General features: G+C 38.9%; 1 protein-coding gene across 16 annotated transcripts in view; it reads right to left on the bottom strand.

The window, feature by feature from the left end:
• The window catches only part of NAALADL2 (N-acetylated alpha-linked acidic dipeptidase like 2), a 672,041-nt gene that overhangs the window by 393,195 nt on the left and 251,948 nt on the right, over positions 1-26,898 (bottom strand). For all 16 annotated transcript variants that reach the window (XR_010611523.1, XM_065674560.1, XM_065674551.1 and 13 more), the window contains one exon: positions 12,707-12,977. Coding sequence is in view for 15 of the 16 variants with exons in the window: in XM_065674560.1 (XP_065530632.1) it covers positions 12,707-12,977 (271 nt within the window). In the remaining variant the exon portion in view is untranslated. The remainder of the gene's footprint in view (positions 1-12,706; positions 12,978-26,898) is intronic.

Raw genomic sequence — 26,898 nt, forward strand, 5'->3', positions numbered from 1 at the left:
TTAGCTGCTCAGTAGTGCTTACTCTGGGCAGGGACTTTTCAGTCTCTCATGTTCTGCCAGTGAGAAGGGGCACAAGAAGCCAGTAGGGAGCAGAGACAGGACACCTGACCCAAACTAGCCAAAGGGATATTCCATACCATAGAGCATCATGCCCAGTATATAAACTGAGGCAGCTGGCTGGGAGCCACTGATCGCTGCTCAGGGATGGGCTGGGTCAGCAGGGCAATTGTAGTGTGGATCACTTGTCTGTCCTGAGTTTTATTCCTCTCCTTTTCTATTATCAATATTATTATGTTTTACTTTATTTCAATTATTAAACTGTTCTCATCTCAACCTGCAAATTTTATCTTTTCCCAAATCAGTTCCCCATCCCACTGGGAGAGGGTGTTGGGGGGAGCAAGCGAGCAGCTGTGTGGTACTTGGTCATGGGCTGGGCTTAAACAACATGTGCATGAGGGGATTAAATAACTAGATGGTCATTAAATAAATAGTGGGTTTTACCCACAGGCACTCCTTTTCAAACAGATCCATGACATTTTTTATTCATGGCTGTTAGCATTTTATTCTATAGAGGTTTTTCTTTTTTTACTACAATAACCCTACTCATACAGAGTAATTCTATATGAGTCACACTGTCAGCTTTCAGTCAAAAAGTATTCTTTGTGTCATAAAGTTGCACACTGCATTACACTGGCAGCTAAAATTTTAATCTGTACCAAAATAGGAAGAAAAAAAGGTTGCCCTTCACCTCGATTTGACAGAGTTTGCCCCAGAGACCAGATCCCATCATAGATAATTTTACACACACTCTGCTCCCTCTCGTGCTGTCTGTCCAGCTAACACAGGGCCAGCAGAGGCAGGGCTCTGCTGGAGTTTCTCCTACAAGCTGTTTTTGTTGTTTCAGTATAATCTTTAGAAAGACGACGAGGTTTAACTTGTTTGCTTCCTTGCTTTTTACAGCTTATAGCAGGGTGTTTTTTTTTCCTCTACCAACTCTCAGGGAAGCTGAATTAAGATCGAAGCCTTTCTATAGCCTACAGAAAAGAACCTCTTCTTTTTTATGGTTAGAGAGCAACAGATAAATCTGAGCTGACTTAGCTCAGTTCCCTGTTCGCAACGCTTCTCCTGTAGGCTCCTCCCTCTATATCTATTTTTAATTTTATTCTTCCTCCTTTTAATTCGTTCATACTGACACATTGCCCTCTGTCATGTTCTTTGAGCTTCCCTTTAGCAGAAGGCCAAACTAACACTTGAATATAACTTCTTAATTCATGATGTCCAGCAAGATATCCAAACAGCATTTTTTTAATCTTTTCTAATTAGATATAATGCAAATCTTGTTTTTCAAGGATTCTGAAACAAAATATTCTTATTTTTGGTCATATTAAATTTATGTTTATTTTAAAATCTCTAAGAATGTTGCTTTGGTTATAAAACATTGAAAAACACGATATAATTTTATGCCTAAAACCCCCATAAGAACTATTATTTTGAACTTTTATTAAGAAGTGCTGATTACTTGCTCACCTCACTAGTGGCAAAAAAAAAATTCTAATGATTCTTTCCTATATGTGTTTAGTATTATTTATATTCCCCTCTTTATAAGAGTTAACTGCTCATACTTTCCAAAGAAGAAACAGTAATCTCTATTTGCCAGCCTACTTGGTTCAGTTTGTTCAGTCGTAATTATTCATGCAAATATACATCCACAAATTACAGACCAAGGAGAAACTAAACAGAGTTGTTCAGTTGTGATATGACATCTTAAAAAACAAATCATAAGCTACATATGTACACAGTAAATTACAATTGTGTGATTTAAACGTGGTTTTAAAAACATCAATAAAATGGCTTTATGTCAGAATCAAGCCCCATTATGTCAGAACTCAAATTCTCAAGGCTGGACTGCAGTGAGCTGGAGATTTTATTGGCTACTTTCAAACACGAACAAAGAAGGCAAAACATCCAGTGGCTGCAGACTGTACGGCCTTCTTATCATGCATCAAATAAACACCAGGCATTCCATCCTATAGTAACTACAACCATTAAGTCTTTAGAAGGTTGCACCTTACAGAAGCTGCCTAAGAAGCCCTTAGCAAACAAGGCTGTCCAGGCTGCAGCAGCAGCAGCCAGCTAGACAAGTATTAAAAGATCAGCCCAACTGAGCGGGAGATGCTCCCAAATGGCACAGGGCATGCTCCCCACCACCACTGAAACTGTGGAAAAAAAAAAAAAAAGAGAAACACAAGTTTGCACCTACACATCCAGAGAAGGAAAGTAACCTCCTGTCTGAAAGGACAGGTCATAAGACCAACGTCCTGCAAATGCAAGCAATGCCTATGAAAGACTGAATGTGTATCGACTGCAGTGAAATGTTACATGGAAGTGCTTTTGAACAAAGTAAAATTTAAATATTTAATTTTATAATTATAATTTATTCACTATTTTAATTTCCTCGCGTGTAATGTTTCAACCTTGTCCAATTGCTTCATTTTTAGAGTTAGCTTGGTTGTGTCAAAACCAACGCCACGTAGAAAATAGTCCTACAATTTTCAGGCTTCCAATTTTTGCCATGATTCAGAACACATTTTATACCACTGCAATTTCTGTAGGACTGGAAACCTGTTTCCCAATCAACTCTCATACCAGCACAAGAATAGTGTACTGAAATATATAGGCTACCTGTATTTCTATGCACACTTGTTATACAAACACCTGAAATATATTGTTGTTACTGCAAGTACATAGACACCTAAAGATAAAATAGACATCTACCTCAAAGATGCAGATAATAACATGTATGTTCAAGAGAAGGTCATCCACTGCACCAGGAGAACCCTTGAACTTTCGGCAATATCAGTGAGAACTCAATTTTCAGAGTATAATAAATGCTCTTTCACAGAGTATTTATAGCCCTTGCTTGGCCAAACATTGTGCACTTGAACATAATCAGAGAGATGCGCAACCATGTAGTGCTGTAAACACAGTCCTGAGTGTTAAAGCAGCTTTTCATCAAACCTGGAGAAGCAAACATGCAGTTGTGAAAAGCAAAACAACGTCTTTTCTGTCTCACATCAGCTTTTCTTGTTTTGAGTCATTACAGAGATGTACAGGTTTCTAAATTACATCTGCTGAAAAAGGACTACAAATACATTTAGATGACAAAAAAGGACACCAATGAAAACAGGGAATATACATGAGCGATAACGAATTCCAGTGGCCAAAATGACTGACCAAGGCAAATATAAAGATGGCCATATGTGAGAATATCGCAGCTCTAAGTGATTAAACAAGTACATATTTTTACCATTTTTGAATCATCTCAGATTTTGGAAATGAGACTTACCTTACAAGAAACATGTAGAGCATGATTCAGGTATCATACATAATAAAATCATGCCAGGAAGAAAATCAAGCTCTTTGTTGTTTCAGGCTTTTAAATTCTGGTGGTTTTTTTTTTTTTTCTTTTTTAAAAGCACTCAATATTTTGGAATTTCCATTTGGTCATTAAATGTGATACTGCATTTTGCATTGCTTAGTCATCTAAAGGTTATGACGTAGCACCACCATTTGCCTTTTACTTCCGAAATAGATAACCTTAATTTTAAAAACACGTTATTTTGCTTTATAACAGCAATGGTTAAATGGGAGTTCAGGATAGGTCCCTTCCAGTTATACTTGCTATAGCATAATTAGCTCATCACTATGCTCAGCCTTCCCAAAGGTTAGGGTGAAGGTTTTCCTGAACTGTGCCAAATATCACAGAGACATTTTGAGCATTCATCTCTGCTAAGTACTGGCAGAAACACCATGGAGAATTTGTGAACTTGGTTCTTGTGCTCTCAGCACAGATGGAAAATTCTGGAGAAAAAGAGGAAATCACATGCAAAGGACAGAAAATGCTTCTTTCTGGGAAAAGACCCAGAATCATTCTCCTTGTACGGTGGCATCCAGTTAAACTGCATCTCAAAAGAAAAGCTACAAAAGTGTACACATTAATCTAAAACATATGGGAAAGCCTGAAGAGATTCTAGAATCTGGACAACTTGGATGGAGTAAGGAGTAATCTGACCTGACATTATATAATGGATTTCACTGGATAACTGAAAAGCATAGCCATCACTGCAGCCCATTCTAGATGTTGCTCTGGAGCTGGATCTAAACAGTTTCCCTCATCTTCCACTCAGCCTGGAATCCAGATCAGCCTCTTTTACAGCAGTACAGAAGTGCTCAGTTTTATTGTAACACTAGTACTATATGGTATAGTTTTCAATAAAAGCAGTTAAGGGCATTATTAGAGAACTATAAGTTATTATACGAAATCTGTACTGAAGTCTTTATCTTCACCTATTATGATCTCTTCTGTGCAGGATGTTAAATAATCAACAAAAGTAAACTAGAAACATTATGGGCTCTCATAAATTCCGATTCAAACACAAATTTACTTAACGGTCCATCTTTCAACAAGAAGTGGTCCCTTTCCTTAATTCTAACAAACACAAGTGACTAAATTCAATAGATGACAAAAAAATCAAAAAAGCACAACAGTCATCATTAAAAATATTCTGAAGTTGTATTACCTACTAATGAGCTTCCCTCCATGTTTCTGTGTTGTTCTTTAAACTTTTGTTACCTAATTTATAAACAGTATAAATCATGGAGAAATTACCTTCACTGTCTGCAGAGAAAACTGAAATATTATTTCAGGTAGACCAATTGTACAGGCATGAAGACAACAGCAATAAGATCATCAGGGAAAGATATGAATTGAAAGACTCAGTCTTACTCATCAGGTGCTGAGCCTAACGCTGTCTGCACTGATATAATTTCTCATTCTAGAATTTTAGTTCGCGTCATCATGAATATAATATTTTCTTTTGGCCTTAAGACGTAAGAGTTTTATACATAAGAGGGCAACATGGACAAAGATATGAGGGTTTTTTTAATTTTTTTTTTTTTTTTGAAGATCGATGCAGTAAATCTTTTTACAGTAATATAATCTTCAGTTTCTCATACTACTTCATCCTCTAAAATACTCCTCAAGTAAAGCTCATGCCTGGCTCCTACTGACCTGCAGTAGGAGGAAGATCCCTCCTGGGTGACAACGCAGCAGGAGCTTTCCTGCATATTTAAGCAGCTTTGTTCTCTAGTAGACCTCTTCTATCCTTATTCACCTCTGTCTACCCCTCAAAGACATCAGTATGAAGCAGTGAATCTTACAGGAGAGAAGACTAACTCTGTAGGGTAACATAATTCAGTGGAAGGTAAATTCCTTGGAGCATCTTCTTTCTCAGACACATCTACTCTTGGGCCAGCCACAAGCTGGTGATTGATTAGTCACCTTCTCTTTGAACTGCATAACACAGGAACATAAATAATTATGAGAACAGAACTGATGTATCGCACAATTAATTGACATTAAGGCCCTCCTAATGAATAAAATAAACAGAGTAACTAATATTCATTACATAAAGTGTTAGACATGAGATTTATTTGTATCTACTGGAAGAGACAGCATATCAGACAGAAAAAACTAGGAATGCCTAATTCTAGGAAAAAAGGAATCCAATGTATTTTCAGCTGTGATTGGTTTGCATTGGGTTTTATTTCTAAGCAGGTTTTTCTTTGCTGAGACTGCAACTGGTGGGCACAGGCAGAAGCGCTGTATTTCTAACCATCTTAAAAGTGAAATTCTGAACAAAAGTTTTTTCTCAGGACACTTTAGTCCAGCCAGTGACAGGCTCTTGAATTTTGACTACTAAACACCCAACGCAGTTCTGCCAACTGCACCTGGATACCAAACTTAGACTTGCAACTGGGTCTTTCTGGTTCATTTGTTCTTTTTTACATATTTAAGAATTCAGTTCTTACCTATTTTTTCAACCAACACTATCGCACATATTTTTCATCCTGCTCTGAAAGGTTTCAAAAGACATTTATTTCAAAGGATTTTCTCTGAGAGAGTTCTTTGCTTTTCAGTCTTTCTTACTATTAAGGCTCTATATCCAGGTCTATAGCATTCCTTAAAGCAGTCTCTAGAAAGGTACAGCCTTTGCTCTTTGATACCAAAATCCTTCAACACAGAAGTCAAAGTGCTAAAATCTGTTCTCACCAAATTATTCATATAATGGCAGCCTTATCCTCAACTAGTCTACATTACACTTAAAACCTGTCATGAATGTTGGGTTTTGGGGGGGGGTTGTTGTGGTTTTGGTTGTTTTTTTTGGTTGTTGGTTTTTTGGGGTTTTTTTGGGAGGGTGTTTTGTTTTTTGGTAAGAACTTCTTTCACTTGTTCAAGTGGTCACCTTAGGAGGTTGTATTTGGACTTCATCTCACCATCTCCTAACAGAGAGAGAGGAAATCTTCAGACTTTTAGAGGGAAAAAAAATAAAAAAAAAAAAAAAGTAGAGTCCCCTAGGAAAACCATTCAATCAGCTGATATTATTACACTAGAAAAAATACATTTTAATGATTTTGCCAAAATGTTTACCAGTACTGACTGTAGAACTTGGAGATAACTTGGTTGGTAGGTGACTCCTAAGAGAAAATACATTGCTAAGGCTTCTACTGATAAGATTTCTGACAATGAATCAAAGATTAAAATAGTTGCTCCTGATTCTTTTCAACTGCCAACTAATTCACAGGAGAAACCACCGTGATTTAGACTTTTCTTCCTTTTCAAAAATAACCAAGTGCAGTATATCAGTGTTCTGGGTTCAGCAGTAGCAGTCATTTTCATTATTACTAAAATGTTATTACTAATATTCCATTAGTAAAACATCAGTATTGATTCTCAACTACTAAACACCCAAAGGTGTAACCATTTGCATTTTGAAACCCTGCCCTTCAATGATACAAAAATCTTGCAGCAATATTAACCAGACTTTTGTGCATGATGAACTCCTATTATTTTTAGGGAACTGTACAACTTTATTTATTAATGTTTATGTGATATATGCCAGAAAACTGACAGGATGTTCTCCAGGACATCTCTTCAATGAACAGTTTTGTAGTCTTGACTGAAATTTTAAATTATATAACCTTCACATTGCATTTCACAGCTTTCTATATGTAATTATAATGGAGTGGCAGCTATGCTGTAGTTAACGTTAAATGTTGTTTTCCGTTTAAAGGTCAAGTCTATTCTAAACCCGATATTCTTATAGTGAGAATGTCTTGAAAATATGCTGTACCTACTTGGCATGCAGAGCAGCGGTCTAAATTACGATTATTTGTGGAAGAGGTTTTTGAGAAACTCTTCTATAAATAAAAGATAAATAAACCTCTTTTAAAACATCTAAATGTTACAAAAAAATATGATTTTTCTCATTTGTATTTGTTATTCAACCTATAGCCTGAACCATCTGCAGACCAGTATCAGTTGCTAGGGATTTATTTTAGTAGATATCTCTTCAGAGATGACATTTTAGAAAACATTAATAAAAATAATAATAAACTAAATTGGCGTGCTTAAAAGAATTAAATGCACACATCTCAAGATTCCCTCCAGCTTGATATTTTGCACCAATGTGCCATCAAAAATGACTGAAACACTTAGGGTGAGATGCTGTGATTATTTAATCTAAATTATATGCACTCTCCATCTTTGGAATTCAAGATGTGCAAGTGAGCAAGCTACAGAAGTGCATTTGGAAATTTTGCCTGGGGATAAAAATAACCTGGGAAGACTTAAAAATTTTCAAAAACCAACCTGCTAACACCAATCTTAATTCAAATATATTGTTCAGGAAATTACCACTGCTTAGCTAGAGGGAACATAAAAGATAATACGGTGCACTAATAACATTTCCAGTACAATGAAACCAAATCAAATGAAAGAAAGCTGTTGGGTCAAGGACTTCCTGACATATTGTCCCTTCAGAGAAACTCATCATTTGGTGCAGAGCTAGAAATACAGAAAGCTTCAAGTACTGCAAGGTAACTGCTGCAGTGCTGTAAAAAAGTAGCAGAGAGGGGAGGGGACTATAAAACACGCAAGTGGAGAGTCTGCATGAGTGCAAAAGATAAGTGGAACAGGCAGGAGAGGAGAGGAAGACTCCCATCTTGTGCACAGCAAGGGATCTGGGAAAGATGGATACGGAGAGAGGAGACATCCCAGCACAGCGACAAGAAAACAGGGTATCTGATAAGAAGTGAGCAAGCCTTCCTCCTTGTGAAAGAAGATCTGACAGAAAGCAAGTCCTGCTTCCCTTATTCCCATCTTGCCAAGTTTGAAGAATGGTGGGAAGATCAGCAAGTGAGCTTAATAGATGGGTTTGTACTTCTCGTATTGCTTCAGGTTGCATTAATCTCTGTGGTGGGTTCTCAGTAAGCTGAGAAAATGTCACCAAAACAAATGAACCAGAGCAGGCTGATATGCTATCAAGGGATGCAGAGAATCCCTTCTGCATATTGTAGATAGAGGCAAACAGTTGGCATTCTTGCTTGTCTGCTCCCTACAGCCCCTCCAAAACTAATCAAAGATATCACTGGCTGAGGTGGGAGAATTAATGCCTAAAATCAGCAGACACTTCAAACAGAGAAATGGGTAGAATCAGTGCGGAAACATGGATGATGGCAGGGAAGTGAAGTGATGTAACAGAGTTCAGGCATGCAGGGAACAGGGACAGAGAAGGGGACAAAGAACAAAGGAGAGAGGTGTTGGAAGAAACTTCTTGAAGACAGGCCTGCTTTATCAAGGGTTTGTCAAAACCCTGCCTGCACACGCATTCCCATTTCAAGAATATTGCCAATACTTTAACTTTTCTTGTGCTCTCTCCTGGCTCCTACCCAACAAAGTCCTTTCAGTGTATGAGGTCCAAGAAAGAAAAGTGATGTTTTGCTGGGATTGCTAAGAGTGTCCTTGATGGACACAGGAAGGACACAGGACCAGCAGAGGCACCTTTAGGGATTTGGTGCATTCAGCAGAGGAGTGTAGCATAGCATGAGACAATGTTGTATAGAAGGGGCAGCTAAGGATCTCCGTTTAAAGTATTAAAGCAGAGTTAGAATTGCCAAAACCTCTTCAATACTTCCATAAAGCAAAGAGTGAATAAAATTAAGGTGAAAAGAAGGTGAGGAAAAATCCAGATCACAGGAACATAATTTCAGATAATCAGGAAATACAAAGCAAACAATATTAATTTTCCTTTAATTAGTCTGTCCTTGAATGTCGTTTCAACACACCATTGCAGCTGCTAAGATTTTCTCTTTACAGTTGCTAAAGGAAAAGGGAACAGAGCAAACGTACATTGCAACACTTGTTTCTTCCTGAAGTTCGCTATACTCCATGGGCCTGCTTTAAACCAACTGCCTGGATGACCTGAGCACCTTGCAGCTGGCAAGCTGCATCCTTACTCATACTTCACCGCACTCGGGGGATCACTGCTGTGTAGGTTAACAGACGGGCTACAATACGCACCCACGCTGACACTACTTACCCATGTGGTACTGAGAGGAGGATGCTGGATCCCTGGGGGTTCGCACACACACACGCCTCTCCTCGGCTCACACCAGTGTTCCTCAACTCATCCCCCCCACTGCTTTGCTGGTGAAAGTACATGCAGCCACAGCTCTAAGATCACTGTGCACTGTGATGTGATACTGTTTGACAACACTGCCCAGATGCTGTTTTTGACAACACATTTTGCTTTAATGCATAAATTTGATGCAATGTAATTTTCCTTTATAGAGGTGTTCTGTTGGCCTGCATGGCTTTCCTGTTTTCATCAAGCAGACAAAAGGTTTAAACTCTATAAAAGGTGGTTGATATTTTAGTTCTAATCAAAATATATTTCATGTGTCATTCTTTCCTTAGACTGACCTAGTCTGTGATACATTATTTACATAACTGTTGCAATACCTATTTCAAAACCAACTCAACAGCCCTCTCCAGAACTGTAGGCTGCCCTGCCTGTCAGCGTGATGGGTAAACAGTGTCACCTTTTCAGGGTACTCTATTAAATATAGAGTAGTAGTAAAGGGTACTATCCATCACAATGGCACTAAGTAGCTTTTTCAAGTAGATTTCAGATCACAAATGTTCACATTTTTTTACTCACGAATGCTGTTTAGACTGTTACCAGAGAGCACAAATTGGATGGCGCACATACAATGGCCATATGATGAATGGACATGACAGGTGGTCAAAGAAAATGATTCTTGCTATTCTACAAATAATCTTGTCAACACGAAAGTAGAGCTTTTGTAGCTTTGCTGCTAGCCAGACTGCAGTTACTTAATGGTTTTATTTGCTTGAACTTCTGGCAAACCAAATATACAAATGAGATACAATGAAGTAGCAGCAGCATCAAAGCAGTATTAGCAATTCAACCTGATTATGTGACACAATAGAAATTTCCTACTAATGATGTGTCACATTTGAAAGAAAATTATTCAGATTATGAGTAGCTGTTACAAGAATACCTTTTCACAGGAAAACTCTCATGATTTTGCAATCACAATCCACTAAAAGATATTCAAAATATGCAACTCGTAGTTTCACTGCAAGCAATCAAGTCACCTTCTGATGGCTGATCCCAGCAACAGCCACAGGCTGCTACTTCTCATTTAAAGTTTTCTTTCTTCCATTAGTTTAAACAGTAGAAATTACTGTGTAGGATTGAAAGTCTGGAAGGTTAGAACACTATCAACTTATCTGTAGCCTAAACAAATAGGGAAATTTCCCTTTTAGGCAAAACTCTAGATCTAAGGACACTTCGGGAAGACATTTTAAAGAATAAAAGATCTGAAGTTTTTTGAGGGTGCCAGGTAACTCAAAGAGCTGACTGTAAAATTGTGCACAGCCATTCTTTGGCTCAAACGCAAGGTCTAAGCTTTGCCAAAGCAAAGGTCCAACCCCATGAGTACAATGCAGTGCGTGTGGTCCTCATTTTTGCAGAACACAGACAAATCTGCCCTGAAATATAACTGAAAGTAGTACATGATTTTTTTCTGAGAACACTGGGTTTCCTTTAATCCGATTAATTTGTTAGCAACACTTGGATTTTCATGAAAAAAAAAAAAAAAATCTCAAAGGCCGCAACTGTACTTTCACCTCATTACAAATCCTCTTACAAACTTACAGTGAGAAATCAATATTACATATCGAGTTTCTAAGTGATAAATGTGAGAAGCCAAACCTATTCATTAGTACTTTTTACTTGCCCATGGAAAAGTTAAAGCATACATCATGCAGGTTAAGACCTGCCCCTGACTGTTTCATTTCACTTCTTAACAACAAACATGAAACTGTTGGGTTGACAAAGCCCCAGAACAGAGGCTGAGTGGAGACAACAACCATGAGACTCAATGCGAAAAGTGGGCATGTAAAATAGACAAAAACAAGAGACATTCTCCCAGAGGAGAACAAGAACTCCATTCCTTATCCTCTCAGGGATAAAACCCTTGGACTAAAAAGCTTCAGTGGTTCTATGAAAGGGAAGCTGAAGTTTTTGAACTTCAGGATGGGAAGCTTAAGGATCAGCCTTTCTACCAGCCCTCGTATTTCCTACAGCTAAAAACTCAGAATTATGTTAAGAGTCCATAAAACAGATTAGGTAGCAACATGCAACTTAACCCATTTTGACTCATTAAAGGATTTTCACAGTGCATTACTTGTTATCAATAAACTTTCACAAACAAAAGGCAAACACACAACAGTTACATTTTAGATATTCAGTAACTGATACGTTACAAATATTAAAATATTCACAAAATATAAAGGTATTTTGGAAGAGGCATCCTCCAAATGCAAAGCTATTAACAATTTGTTCCTGTATAGTCTATTAGTGTTCTAAGTCATTAAAAACACATATTCTAAACAATAAAGAAACAAAGATGGGAAAACTCCTCCATCACTGGACTAACATACAATATGTTTTTACAAAGGAGAAAGAAACCAGTGATACGGTTAGCAGTGAAATTGCAACTTTAATATTTCAGAAATATTTATTGAGATTCATACCATCTCAGCTAGGAAAGTAAATAGAAATGACGACCCCTTTGTGTATCTCCAATATATTTGGAAAGCAAATATATGAAGGCAGCTAGTGAAGACAGTGAAGAAGATAAAACAAGATAATCCAAGATCTTATTTCACTTGGCAAGTAACAAATCCCAATAGGCAGATCTTTCCGCTGACAAAACTTCCTAACAAAAGCTACAGTGAGATAAAATTACAAATTGTGGTTTTCAAGAGGTAACAGAGCAGATGTGTCAACCGAGCTGCCACAGAAGTAGGCATGTGAGATCCACAACCATAACTCAGGAGCTCCAAGTATAAGCCCAGTACTCCCATGGTCTCACAGCAGAAAACCTCATCTTACCCTTCCTACAGACATCCCTCAAACCAGTAGCACTTTATACATCAACAGGGATATAATCTAGCTCTAGACACAACGTTCAGATTTTTACACCCAAGCAAAAGATGCCCATTCATAAACTCAGATACTTGGAAAAAATAAAAAATAATAATAAAATCAACAACATACACACACACACACACACACACCATGTATCATATTATGTGTTCAGGTCTGTCTACTTTTCAAGTTTGAATTGAGATTGGCCTCATCATATTTTACCTAAATATGACAATTTTAAGGCCGCGCATTTCACCACATGTACTTCCAACAAAGTTCAACAGAAGCTAATGTTTTCTAACTCTTATTTCACCACAAATGACAGAGACAAATGGTTATATTACCTCAAGAGTTCCTTTGGCAGAGTAAGCTGCGTACGAGTACAGGAGGTCTTGGCTATGAAGTGTTTTGGTCTCTCTGTTGCACTGTTGTCCACTAGGATAAAAGCATTCACCGCTGTTTTTCAGAGTTACTGTGTTTGAAGAAGAGCCTGGTAGGTCAAGCAAAACAGAGTAATTTACCAGCCGGACATCTTCAAGACCTTGGGAACGCCACTGAACCAGAATTTTCATTGCAATGTCTACATCGTCTTCTCTAGGGAACTGTAACAGATCTCTGGAAAAAACACATAAGCAAAAACTGTTTAACTTATTTCCCACCAAGACACTTGTACCTTAATATGCATCAGTCCATGATTTTTTTAATAATGTACCACCAAGTATGGGGGGCTGGAGATGGAAATCACCCTTCGTATTTGCAAATAATTTCTTACCAACTGTGAGACAAAAGCAACTGCTTTTTGTAAAATAAGAAAAAAACATTTAGAGAAAACATACCTAATTGAAACAAAGAATCCTACAGAAATTAACACAGTAATTATTTCAAAATTGATCTCTCCGGTGCCGATTCATTTTCTGATACAGCATCAGTTTAACCAAGCACTGAATATAATGAACACTGAAGTAGCACTTATCTGAAGTGGCATTTCAGGGACTTCAGGTAGGGCATGTTGCTGAATATTAATTGCAATTATACGTTTGGTTTAAATTCATTAAGTAAAGCAAATTTGCTAAACAGATTGTAACCGTTCCCCAAAATACTCTGCTGTCAGGAAGTTTTCCTCAGATTTCCTTCCTGCACTGAAGGATTACCTGAGCCAACAGCTTGGCAAGTGTATGAAATGAGTCTGGAAATTATTTTGGCAGTCTCTACCAGATGGCCCAACTGAGACTTCAGAAGGGTTTGCCTGGGCTCGTAGTACTAGGTTTGTACCACTGTTCAACACCTGCTACCAGATGGGCCATACAGTGAAAGCAGTGACTGCACTGAAGGACCACAGTACTGCCTGGGGAATGCCAAAAGATACAAGATGTAGAGAGTATTTTAAAGATAGCTTTAGAGGACAGACATGCTGAGGGGACATCTAAAGACTCTCCCTACTTACCTATGCAAGCAGGGCTCTCAGGACTCAGAAATAAGACTAAGGATCACAGAAGTACTGATTTCCAAGTAAAAAAAACAAACAACTGATACTGCCTGAAACTCTTGCCTATAACCTTCTCTTCACAAAAATGTCAATTACATTTAGATGCTTTAGAGTCCTTAATAGAACCTTATAAAATACCCTGGCTGTCTTGCACAACCATCAAAAGCGATGGTTGAATAAAATGGCCTTTAAAAAAAACCATTAATACAAATAACAGTTTTTTTCGGTATCCCACAAAGTGCGTTACAGGCACCCCCATGCCACTCAGAACCCAGCTGCAATGCTGCAAGCAGTATGGTCTCAGCTAAAGGTACCGGCACTGCTTCCATCAGGGTCTGCACTAACTCAAGGGTGATCTCCATCATGGAAAGCTTATGACAGAAAGCAAGGACAAAGACTCCCTTTATCTACCCCAACGAAACTGTCTTCCGGTTCAACAGACCTTTCAAAAAGTGAGTATTTACTGCCTAGATAAAATCAAAACCTTAAAAAAGGTACAAAGAGAATAACACCCATTGTAGCCTACTAAAAAGTAGTTTACTACATTCAAATGTCTAATGCCCATCATCACATTATATGGGTAAAATTATTCCAACAGCCTCAGGATTTTAAAAGTACAAAAAAATGTATCTGTTTAAAGAAGCGTGTCGTATGCTAGGCTGCGCTGTAAGAGCAAGGTTGTTCACATAGGAAGCTCAAAAACATTATAAGAACACTGGACGTATGCTGAAGACTTCAGAGATCCTGTCAGGAATTACGGTATTGCAGAATTAATCTTTTTAAATTATCTAAAATAAGTCTTTAAGCAGTCTATACAAAACAAACAAGTTAATTCAATCTGTAGTATATTACAAGTTTCCGATTTCCTCTCCTGTGCCTGCTAATGTAATGATATAAACTTGGGCACTGCAGAAATACAGAAAGTTTTTATTAACGTAATCATTAACATAATATCTGCATTTCCCTCAGGTGATACAAACATTAATAGAATAAACAGTTGAAGAAACTTATGCCAGGACAACAACATCATGGTCATTGCAACAAGAAGTATTCTATTTCAATAAAAAGAATTAAGCACTAAAAGAAAAAGACAGAATAAGCAAATTGCTCCCTTACTAACAGAAGTTACTTTCCACTTCATAATTAAATAAGCATGTCTTCGAAACTTTTGGGACAAGATATCTGATTGAGTTAATGAGCACATTCACTATTTATTCCATAATGTCTTTATAGAATGTTAAAATCAAATTGCAAATTATAAGCACACATAGTATTACATAAATCAGCACATATTAGACTACTTGGACTAATCTTATGAACACCATCTTAAAGATTTTTGTGGGTTTTCAGTTTTGGGTTTGGGTTTTTATTTTCAGATTTCTTACAACCACTTTGATATAGCTCTGCTGATTGCATGAATGTAAAGTCTGAGGTAATTTAATTAATTTTTATTATATATTAAGTGGATATTAAATATAATATGTAAAAATATCATTTCCTAAACCCAACCAAATTCAGAAAACTGTAAAGTTTGGCAGTTTGTCCCAGAAAAATATGAAAAATTCACATGCATTTCATAGTCCTTCTCTGCAAACTGTGAATTAACTTGCTTCCTAAAACTTGCAGGGCACTGAGAATCATAGTAATAAGATTTCAGCAGTGAAAAGAAACAGACCCTTGAGATGATTATGTTTCTCTCTTTTGCAAGTAGCTGCATACTCAGTAGAAATCAATAGCAATGCTGTTGCCAATTTCCATCTACAATATTGCCTTTAATAATGCCAACCAAATTTTTGATTCCCTTGCATTAAAGAGACACTTTATTCAGTTCAGGTTCAGACTACAGGAATAACCACAAAGCTAATGGGCACATCCTAGTTGCTGCAAATCTACATTATTTATTGAAATAGAACCACCACAGACTTAAGATTCGATCTCAAGTTAGAATCAACTTTAATATAGCAATAACAGTCTGGACAACACCGTGCTTTTATCAAATACTACCAAAGAGATTTCCAAAAGTTACTGGCCTTTACCTTCTAATACAGATCAGACAGTGAACTAATGCACATTTGTTGTGATTTAAGCCCAGGCCATAAATCAGAACCATGCAGTCTACTCCCCCCCGCCTCCTTTCTTCCCCCCACTCCTGGAGGGATGGGAAGGAGAACTGAAGGAATGTAACTCCCACGGGTTCGGATAAGAACAGTCCAGTAACTAAGGTATAACAGAAATCAGTACTGCTACCACCAATAATAATAATGATAAGGGAAATAACAAGGGAAGAGAATACAATACCACCCCACCTGACCGATAATACCCAGCCCAACGGAGCAGTGAACTAGCCCTTCCAGGTAATTCTGAGTTAAATCCTGGGCATGACGTGCTGTGATATGGAATATCTCTTTGGCTAGTTTGGGTCAGGTGTCCTGTCTCTGCTTCCTCCCAGCTTCCCCTCCTCCCTGGCAGAGCATGAGACTCACAAAGTCCTTGGTCAGACTAAACATTACTTAGCAACAACTAAAAACATTGGTGTTATCATCTCTGTTCCCAAGCCGAAAGTCAAAAAAACAGCGCTGCACCGGCTACTAAGGAGGAGAAAAAATGACTGCTACTGCTGAACCCAGGACAACATTAGAACAGGACATAAATTTGTTTCATGAGTATTCTGCTCCATCTCCAGTAAGATGGTTCCTGTACTGAAAAAAACAAAACCAGGGAAAAAAAGGCAGTTAAAACCCCAAAAGCATACCCTACTTCACAGGTAAATTTTTCCTATGCTGATATGATGACAAGATCAAGAAAACATTTATGAAGACACCTTCTTAGATTTCCTGTGTAAACAAGAAGCCTATTTTACTGCCTGAATGCCCTGGCCAGCAAAGAGCAACAGACCATGACAGCTGAAGGCTTAAAGTTCTAAAACTAGGAAAATAATCTGAAATAAGACAAAGATATTACTGTAATAAAGCCAGGCTTTCTATAGCCTCTGTAGCTTGAGAAGACCAATCTCTAACAGTTGATTATAAAAGATAAATGAACACATGGGCATACACACAAAATACAGCAATTTTCATTTTCAAATTGGTAACCATGGGGAACATGCAGCCATAGCAGCTTAATGGAAAGTCGTCCGCTAGAACAGCACTTCTTTCGACAGAGCATGATGAAGAAGGGAACAAGGTTTGCAAATAAGCCAGCTGCTCAGTGCTGGTGATACACTGGGACACTGCAAAGAAACACACAAGGGACACTGAAAAATTACAATAGGTCACTAACAATAAAAAAAAAAATCAGATAATTTAACTCTATGACAAAATTCCTTATCAGGCAATCCTATTAAACTGCTACAAGTGCCCCCCAAAAGAGATCTAAAACTCTAGCACGATTCTACAGATTTAATCTTAAAAATCTAACAGCACAGAGTTTTCCCTCAAAAATTAGGAAGTTCAAGTGTGGTTGGTTTGGGGCAGATTTTTCGGCGGAGTACCTGTTTTCAAATTTGGGAAGCTGCAAGCTACATCAGATCAAAGTGTTATCTTGCTTAACACACTGTTTCCTACAGTAGCTGGTAGCACATAATCAAAAAAGAAAGCAAGAAACACATCACACGGGGTTTTACAGACTTTATTTATAGACTTTCATGCATATGTTATTTTTCCTACCCGCAAACTTTGTCCAGGCCAAGATTTAAAATGGTTTACATATGTTCAGGATTTCAGAACTGGTTTCAGCCCATTAAGAGCTGAAATGTGGTAGTTTCCACAGTCCTGGGCAAGTACAGAACAGTTACACAAACCAACTGCTCAGCATATGCACAAGTATTTTTTGCAGTTGCAGCTAGAGTGTTTATCTGTATTTATCACACATAGCATGAACACACAGCAAACAAACTGCATTCAGGAAATACCACCTGCCCAAGCCACATCTGCTTAGATTTTAATTACATGTTCCCGCTAATTAGGGCCATCAGCTGGCTGGTCTCCAACCTGCCTGCTTGGATTTCCCTGGTCTGAGGTGACTGCCACAAACCTGCTGATAACAAAATATATGAAGAAAAAACCCCGAGAAACAAAAAATAAAAAAACCCAACAAAGTTCAAAAGAGGATGAAAATGAGGTTAGAATATGCAAGAGAAACTCTCCAGGTGTAAACAGTTGTCTACAGTGCAAGACAGGATCCAGAACCACTTCAGGCTCTTGAGGTTTCATTGCCAGGCCTCCAGCAACTGCTCCAGAGAGCACATCTGCGACATGTCCTTTGTCACATCTGCCATCACTCTCTGTGCATTCTGGGCATATTTTTAGCACAGATATTAATTTTCTAGCAGTCATGGGTCACAAGAAATCTGGTACAGTGCTCGTTCTTGCCACACAATTACCATAGCAATGGCTAAAACTAACAGATAAGTTTGAACAAAAAGAAATAAAAATGATGCTTTACAGCATGAAAGCAATGGAAAGCTCTAGTCAAACATAACATATGTACACTAAATATGGGTCAGCCATTATATGACATGATGCTGCTGCTTGTGCTTGCCTGGGTTTTGGCCAGGCAGGCTCATCACCTGCGGCATCCTCTCTACTGGAGATGAGCCTTTCATGGGAAGCAAAGCTTTTTACCAGCCCTATGCTGTCATTCAGTTCTTCCTGACAGAAGAACTTACACATGGCTCACCAGAACATAGTGATGAATTCATGGTCTGTCCTAATAATGGAAAAGCTAAAGCCTATTCATTCTTGGGTAACAACTTGTCATTAACCACTGCTATCAAAGGGAACATTTACAAATCTGCACCAGCATATTCTACAAATGCTACATACAGCCTACAATACAGCTATCAAGCTATTAACACGAAGGAGTATGATTTATGACAGCTTTGACTTTTCACAGACACAGAATAAATGTAACTCATGAAACCAAAAAAAAAATACGTAACTGCAGATAACAGAATACCAGCTCTAGACTCAGTTATGCAGTTCCCCAGCAGAAAAATGCTTTTGACTTTTTTTTTTTTTTTTTTTTTTTACATGTGAATTATAGCTTTTGGATATTTCAGTTAAAGGGACTTGAATCATCTATTTTGAAAATCATAGAATTACAGAATCATAGAATCACAGAATAGTTAGGGTTGGAAAGGACCTCAAGATCATCTAGTTCCAACCCCCCTGCCATGGGCAGGGACACCTCACACTAAACCATCTCACACAAGGCTTTGTCCAGCCTGGCCTTGAACACTGCCAGGGATGGAGCATTCACAACCTTCCTGGGCAACCCATTCCAGTGCCTCACACCCTAACAGGAACGAACTTCCTCCTTATATCCAATCTGAACTTCCCCTGTTTAAGTTTCAACCCATTTCCCCTTGTCCTATCACTACAGTCCCTAATGAAGTCTATCCCCAGCATCCCTATAGGCCCCCTTCAGATACTGGAAGGCTGCTATGAGGTCTCCACACAGCCTTCTCTTCTCCAGGCTGAACAGCCCCAACTTCTTCAGCCTATCTTCACACAGGAGGTGCTCCAGACCCCTGATCATCCTTGTGGCCCTCCTCTGGACTTGTTCCAACAGTTCCATGTCCTTTTTATGTTGAGGACACCAGAACTGCACACAATACTCCAGGTGAGGTCTCACAAGAGCAGAGTAGAGGAGCAGGATCACCTCCTTCGACCTGCTGGTCACACTCCTTTCGATGCAGCCCAGGATACGGTTGGCTTTCTCGGCTGCAAGTGCACACAGAAGCCAGCTCATATTCATTTTGTCATCGACCAACATCCCCAAATCCTTCTCCACAGGGCTGCTGTGAATCTGTTCTCTGCCCAACCTGTAGCTGTGCCTGGGATTGCTCCGACCCAGGTGTGGGAGCTTGCACTTGGCATGGTTAAAATTCATGAGGTTGGCATCAGCCCACGTCACAAGCGTGTTGAGTTCCCTCTGGATGGCATCCCTTCCCTCCAGCATATCAACCGAACCACACAGCTTGGTGTCATCGGCAAACTTGCTGAGGGTGCACTCAATCCCACTGTCCATGTCAGCGACAAAGATGTTGAACAAGACCGGTCCCAACACTGATCCCTGAGGGACACCACTCGTTACTGGTCTCCAGCTGGACATCAAGCCATTGACCACAACTCTCTGTGTGCAGCCAGCCAGCCAGTTCTTTACCCACCAAGTGGTCCACCTATCAAATTGAGTGCTCTCCAATTTAGAGACAAGGATGTTGTGTGGGACAGTGTCAACAGCTTTGCACAAGTCCAGGTAGATGACATCAGCTGCTCTACCCCTGTGCATCAGTTCCGTAGCCCCATCATAGAAGGCCACCAAATTGGTCAGGCAGGATTTCCCCTTAGTGAAGCCATGCTGGCTGTCACCAAGCGCCTTGTTGTTTTTCACGTGCCTTAGCATGCCTTCCAGGAGAATGTGCTCCAAGATTTTGCCAGGCACAGAGGTGAGACTGTCTGGTCTGTAATTCCCCGGGTCTTCCATTTTTCCCTTCTTGAAAATGCGGGTTATATTTCCCTTTTTCCAGTCATCGGGAACTTCACCTGACTGCCATGATTTTTCAAATATGATGGACAGCGGCTCAGCAACTTCATTTGCCAGCTCCTTCAGGACCCACGGATGGATTTCATCAGGTCCCATGGACTTGTGCATGTTCAGGTTCTTAAGACGGTCTCAAACGAGATCCTCTCCTACAGTGGGCCCAAGGTCTTCATTCTCACAGTCCCTGCATCTGCCTTCCAAGGCTTGGGTGGTGTGGTCAGAGCATTTGGCAGTGAAGACTGAGGCAAAGAAGTCATTCAGAACCTCAGCCTTCTCCAAATCCTGTGTAGCCAGTTCTCCTGAGAGCTTCCGGAGAGGGCCCATGTTGTCCCTAGTCTGTCTTTTGTTTGCTATGTACCTGTAGAATCCCTTCCTGTTATCCTTAACATCCCTAGCCAAGTTTAATTCTAACTGGGCCTTAGCTTTCCTAACCCAGTCGCTAGCTTTCCAGACAACATCCCTGTACCCTTCCCAGGCTGCCTGTCCTTGCTTCCACTTTTTGTAAGCCTCTTTTTTTAATTTGATTTTTCCTCAGCAGCTCCTTATCCATCCAAGGAGGTCTCCTGGCCCTCCTGCTGCACTTCCTTCTAGTTGGGATGCAGCACTCCTGAGCTTGTAGCAGGTGATCCTTGAATATCAACCAACAGTCTTGGGCCCCCCTGCCCTCCAGGGCTATATCCCATGGAACCTTACTAAGCAGATTCCTGAAGAGGCCAAAGTCTGCTCTTTTGAAGTCCAGGGCAGTGAGCTTGCTGCACGCTCTTCTCACTGTCTGAGGATCTCAAACTCGGCCATCTCATGATCACTGCAACCAAGGCTGCCCTGGAGCATCACATTTCCAATCAGCCCTTCCCTGTTGGTGAGCACGAGGTCAAGCATGGCACCTCTCCTTGTCGGCTCCTCTATTTCTTGCAGACGGAAGTTGAAAATTACATAATGAAATTATCTGAAAGTTGAAAATTATATGAAAGTGGAAATTATTTGATGTTGAAAATTATATCATGAGTAGGCAGAAAAGTACTTTTAAACAAAACTTCATAGCATTTTTGTAGTAAGTTAGGTCCACCTGGCTGTTAGACTTTCTCAGGCGCACCCAACCATAAGTACCTTCTCCTATCATGGTATGAATCCATGCACAACAGCTTCAGGCCAAACTTTTCATTTTCCTGAGTTCTTTGTCACAGGATTGAAGAACACCCTCAGATTATGCTGGCTTCCAAGATCAGCTGTGTTCTACTTCTTACTTTTTCCACTACAGGACTACCAAGCATATTGCTATTACCCACTGCATCAGACAGTCAAATGCCTGATTTTTTTTTTTCTTTGGTAAAACTAATGGGGTAGTTCTAATCCCCCTTGCCAACATCAGGATACAAGCCTAAGGCAAACTTGCATTCAAGGCAGATGGTGCAAAGCACTGAAAAATTACTGATTCTCTCACTCTGTAATTCCAGTTTACTGGAAAACAAGCAATTCATTGTTCCTCCACACTAAACATTACAAAGTCATAAAATGACCACAGATGAGCTTTCCAAAGCTTTCTAAGAGACGTGGATATCAGTAATGCTGACATCTAGCCAGCATCCAAATCTTCCAAATGCTTCAGAACATCAGAATGCCAATATGAGCTCAAATAAGACTCTAGCAAATGATTGCCGGGAAGAGGGTAAAAACAGGGCAACCACACCAAATCCCTCAACTACTCTTCTAGTCTGTTTTAAACTTAGAGCATTTTTGACAAAAATCTGTACCTCAAAATATCTGACTTCTTAGAGAGTGTTCAGTTCACCTTACTTCTCAGAAATAACATGCCGTTCTAAAGTAGAAAAAAAAAGGCTCTTTCAGATCTATTTGTTTAATAATCAGCAAATCTTCAAGTTACTCAATCTTTTATTGTGGAAACAAACACCTATGGTTAAAGGCAATGCCTTCCCTATTCTAGCATCACAGAAATGACATAACAGTATTTTAAAATAGTGTTAATGTAACAGCATGCTCTACATGTTCACTCACAGTTCAAGAGCCCATCACATTTTATGGCCTATTAATGGAAAACTACTAATTACATCTTCTTATTGACAGAGAAGGAAAACTGTTGAAAACTGCTACTGACGTATGTAAGTGCAGCAACTGATGAAGTCATATGATTTATGAGTTAATCTAATGAGTTAAACTCTGTCACAACACAAGAGTATATGGCCAGACCCACCAACAAATCACCAACTGACATTTGTAGATATCACCTCAATGAATTCAAGCCATCCAAGTTTTGAAAGGTAAATATCTCTCAATAAGCTAACCATCTGCAAATAAATTATGTTCAAAAAAGAAATTCAGCACATGTGCACCATGTAAAAATTACGTAAGTTTATATCAGTTCTGAATACCTTCACTCTGATTTTCAGTAATTCCTCATATTGTAAGTCACAATTTCAGAAGCAACTGTAGGTATAAATTGCATCACAGCACAAGGAAGGTTCTTGTTTCATTCTTCTGTGTATAGTCTTCTAAATCAATGTAGTGAATACTCCGTATTACATGAATCAGCAGCATCTGCAAGTGCCAGTCATAAAATTCCTTCAACTAAGGTCCAAAAAAATGCTGCATATGTGCACTAGGGTCTGAGTCCAGAAATTGATGGGCTAAGAACTCTTTATTTAATTCAGATCCTTTTCAAGTCAGCCAAAAAGACTTTGAACATATGCAAAATATGTTATCTGGGTTGTAAATTTGATAGAAGCTGTCTTGAATACATCAGATTTTCAAAAATAAAGACCTTCTTAATACAGTTTTTATTTGTGGTATGGAAAATGGATGGCAAAAAAAAAAATAAATTACAGCACTTTATAATGAATTGGCTTATCAACAGAGCACAAAAGTACAGTAAAATGCATTGGCCAAAATTAAAGGTTGTTCAAACATGTTAATTTGCAATGGACTATGAGCAAGTGTAATCAGCTGTCTGTTGTCATGAAGTAACTTGTCAAATGACTGCTTTCTGATTACTTACCATCATGTAGGCAAAACATGAAAGGCAGTTAACTTTGATATTAAACCAGATGCTTAAGAAATTAAACCCACAAAACTACAGAAGTTTTAAAAATGTTTAGGATAAGCAAGTCACTCAGTGGCAGACCAGTACACAAAGACAGACATAGGAACAGAGACCAAACTGTGGGTTTCAGTTATCAAAGCATTTCTCCCCCACCGCTGTGGAAACACATTAAAAACTAAAGGATGGTAATGGCTACCCGTGTTCAGAATCATTAATGACCCACAGAAACCTTGGTATGGAGAACAACAGCTCCAGAACCTCAAATGGGCTGCTTTCAAAAATCTGAAGGACTCTTATTCCAGATGGAGATGAGACAGGAGATATCTTTTGCATTGTACCCTCCAGTGCAAAAGAAGCCATTGCCATGTTCATTGTTCCTTTTGGTTACATGAAGGTTTAGGTGAGAGGGTCTGCATTTAGGAAAGCAAGCAAATCTCTCTCCTTCCTAACACTGAGCTCTCAATCTTCAAATACTTACCACAAAAAGGACTGACCTAGTCCTTCATACACTTCTTGGTTTTAAGAGTGAACTGTTTAACAGATGAACTGCCTGTAAAAAAACCTTCTTTCAATATATATATATAATGTCTTCTTTTGCAAGAGGATGCCTCAAAATGACGCCATTTTCTTTCAAAATCATTAAGATCACAACCATTTTTTTACTAACTTCCATAGTTGCTAAGTTTCAGTCACAGAATCAGGGTTTCCTCTATGGCATATAGGATTGTGTGTGTTTGTTTAACATCACAATCTGTGTCTCTGCACAATTCCATCTAAAGTATTTAAAATAAACTTGTACTATGTCTGAAGATATAACAGCATTCTCTATGACTTAACCTAAGCCTTTGTTTTGTACACACAAGGGTATCTTAGCTTTCTGTTTTAAATACAGCAAAGGGAATCTAATTTTCTTCAGTTTATAGGTCTAATTGTTTAACAACAGCATTTACTATTATTTTCCCCTAATGCAAGAAAAGAACCAGGTCCCAAGCCCCAAACGACTGTGCCCTGCATTTTCCGGCAGGTTATGATGCCGAAGGCAATGCAGCTGAAGCAGGACAGTAAAAACGCAATCCCCTACTTCGAAAGTGTTTGCACGTTAACCCTGCATTCACAGGCAGAGCACTGACCCAGCAAAACTTCACAATGATATTATCTTCTTTTCTTCCCAGACAACAGGGAATATGTCAGTGTCTCAATAAAATGTGACCAGCTGCATAATCAAGTTCAAGTGGTGCCTTTTACTGTTGGAGACAATTACGTTTACTTATAGCAAGAGAGCATTTTCTGCATGTATGTGAATAGCAGTTTTGATATAGAAAATGTATTGATCAAAAAAACCCTTGAATCCTTGCTTTTTATATAGAAAATCTGATAAAAAAAAATAATCTCAATACTGCCCAACTGGCAGCACTTGAATTCCTTTCAATTACCAATCGTTAGGTTGCACTGGGAACTGAAATGCAATTACACTGAATGCCAGGTGATATTCTGATGGCACTGGACATCTTTATTTGAACTGTATGATTTAACTTTTGAATAATATCCCAGTTCCCAAAGGGCAATGAAGAATTAAGAGGGTATGCTAACCCAAAATCCTAGAAAGTCAGCAATGCTTAGAAAAGCTAGCTATTATTTGAAGATTTAGGATTATTTGGAATTAAATAAATCCCCAAATAAATGTTTAATTTTTAAAATTAAAAAAGGTAAAACCTTCATTTTTATCTCATGAATCTCAAGAAGTTAACCCTATGCACAGGAAAGCCTGAGACAGCCACAAGACAATGCTATGTAACCTTTCTGTTACCAGCCTCATTTTCACAATCAGTATATGTTAAACCACCAGTACAATTCTAATGGAACTGGAGAGATTTCTAGCTGATATGTCAGCTTGGAAGTTTTATGAAAATATTTAAAAGTTTAGTCAGGTGTATTAGCTAAAATGAAAAGTGCAGATAAAAAAATAAAGGGAGAAAGGATAGAATATCATTTCTACCTATTTATGCACAGAAAATGTTATCACGAATGCCATATCACATGGCTTAGTTCAGATAATTTCCATCTCACTCACTGAACTGCTTTTCAGCTGAATTTGTTTTTATCTGAAAATCCTGACATCTTTGAACTGACCCTTCAGTTCTAATATACAACCAAGGAAATAACACTGATAACTAAAACAGTGTCCTGGAGTTATTTATGCTGTACTGCAAATCAAATTGCTTGTGGATGTACAGAAAGCTCTCTCCAAAGGAGCAAGCATAAAATCTTGCACAGAGAGGCTTGGGAAAAGGCCAAAGGAGATCATTTGGTTGAAGGCAGGCTTAGCTCACCCAACTGCCATCCCAGACAGATGTTCTCCTGCCCTGTTCCAAATTTAGAAACTCCTTGTCCATCCTAAATAATCACCATACACACTGCTGCATTCGAGCACACTTCGTTTTCTCCTTTCTACCACTGATGTTGAGAACAGACTAATCTTTTTCTCTCTGCAACTGTTTTTTTCTTACATACTTAAGGACTGCTCTTATGGTCTTCCCTCATCTAATCTTGTCTTAAGCCAAATGTCCTCGGTCATTTGATCCATTTCCTCAGAGCTCCTGCTCCTGAAATCTCCAACTGCCCTCCCCAATCTCTTCTGGCCCTCTTCCAGCCTGTCCCCACTCCTCCTGAAACTTGAGTTCCAACAAATGGGCATTGTGAAAATGCCATTTGCACTGAAAATTAATTATAAGCACCCAATCACTATTTGCCTCCATAAAAGGCAATTATTATAATTCCTCTGCTGTCTTTATTCTGATTTCACCTCTGTACCTCTTCAGAAAGTTCACTAGGTCCTTTAGCACCTCAGAGGCCTCCTCGTTTCATCACTTACCTGCTGCAAGAAGGAATAGTCCTGAAAATAGGTCCGTATAAAATAGGTCAGATTTTCAAAGTGCTGAGAATCCACTGTCAAGGATGGATTCTCCCCTTCCCCCAAGAAACACGACAATATAAACAGCCAATGCAAGACTTCAAGATTTGCTGTGCAGTCTGCCTCACATGAGACTTTGTCAAACACCCATGTATGCAGTCAGCAACCCAGCCTGCCCAGAACTGTGTTTTCATTGAAGGGAATCCTCCCAAAACACCAAATGGGCTCTGACTCAAAAAGTAACTTTTACAAGGATTTAAATTACACTGATAAACTTTTTTAAGTAGGCAAAATTCAAAGTATTTGCTTGCTCACTTTTAAGCCTCTACGAATCTCAATTTGGAGCTGCTATGAGATTTGGCTTCCAAAGTCATGTTTGCTCTTAGTCCAGCCATCTTGCAGTCACTCTCCCTGTCACAACCACCTGCTCAGTCCACTTCGGGTCCATACAAAAAATTCTGTCACTTTGAAGGCTGAACTACCCACTTCATCTCCTCTCAGCAATCTTTGTGCCACAGAATCCAAACCAGTTGCTGTTTGA

The sequence above is a fragment of the Lathamus discolor genome, chromosome 3, assembly GCF_037157495.1.
Source record: "Lathamus discolor isolate bLatDis1 chromosome 3, bLatDis1.hap1, whole genome shotgun sequence".
Classification (NCBI taxonomy): Eukaryota; Metazoa; Chordata; class Aves; order Psittaciformes; family Psittacidae; genus Lathamus; species Lathamus discolor.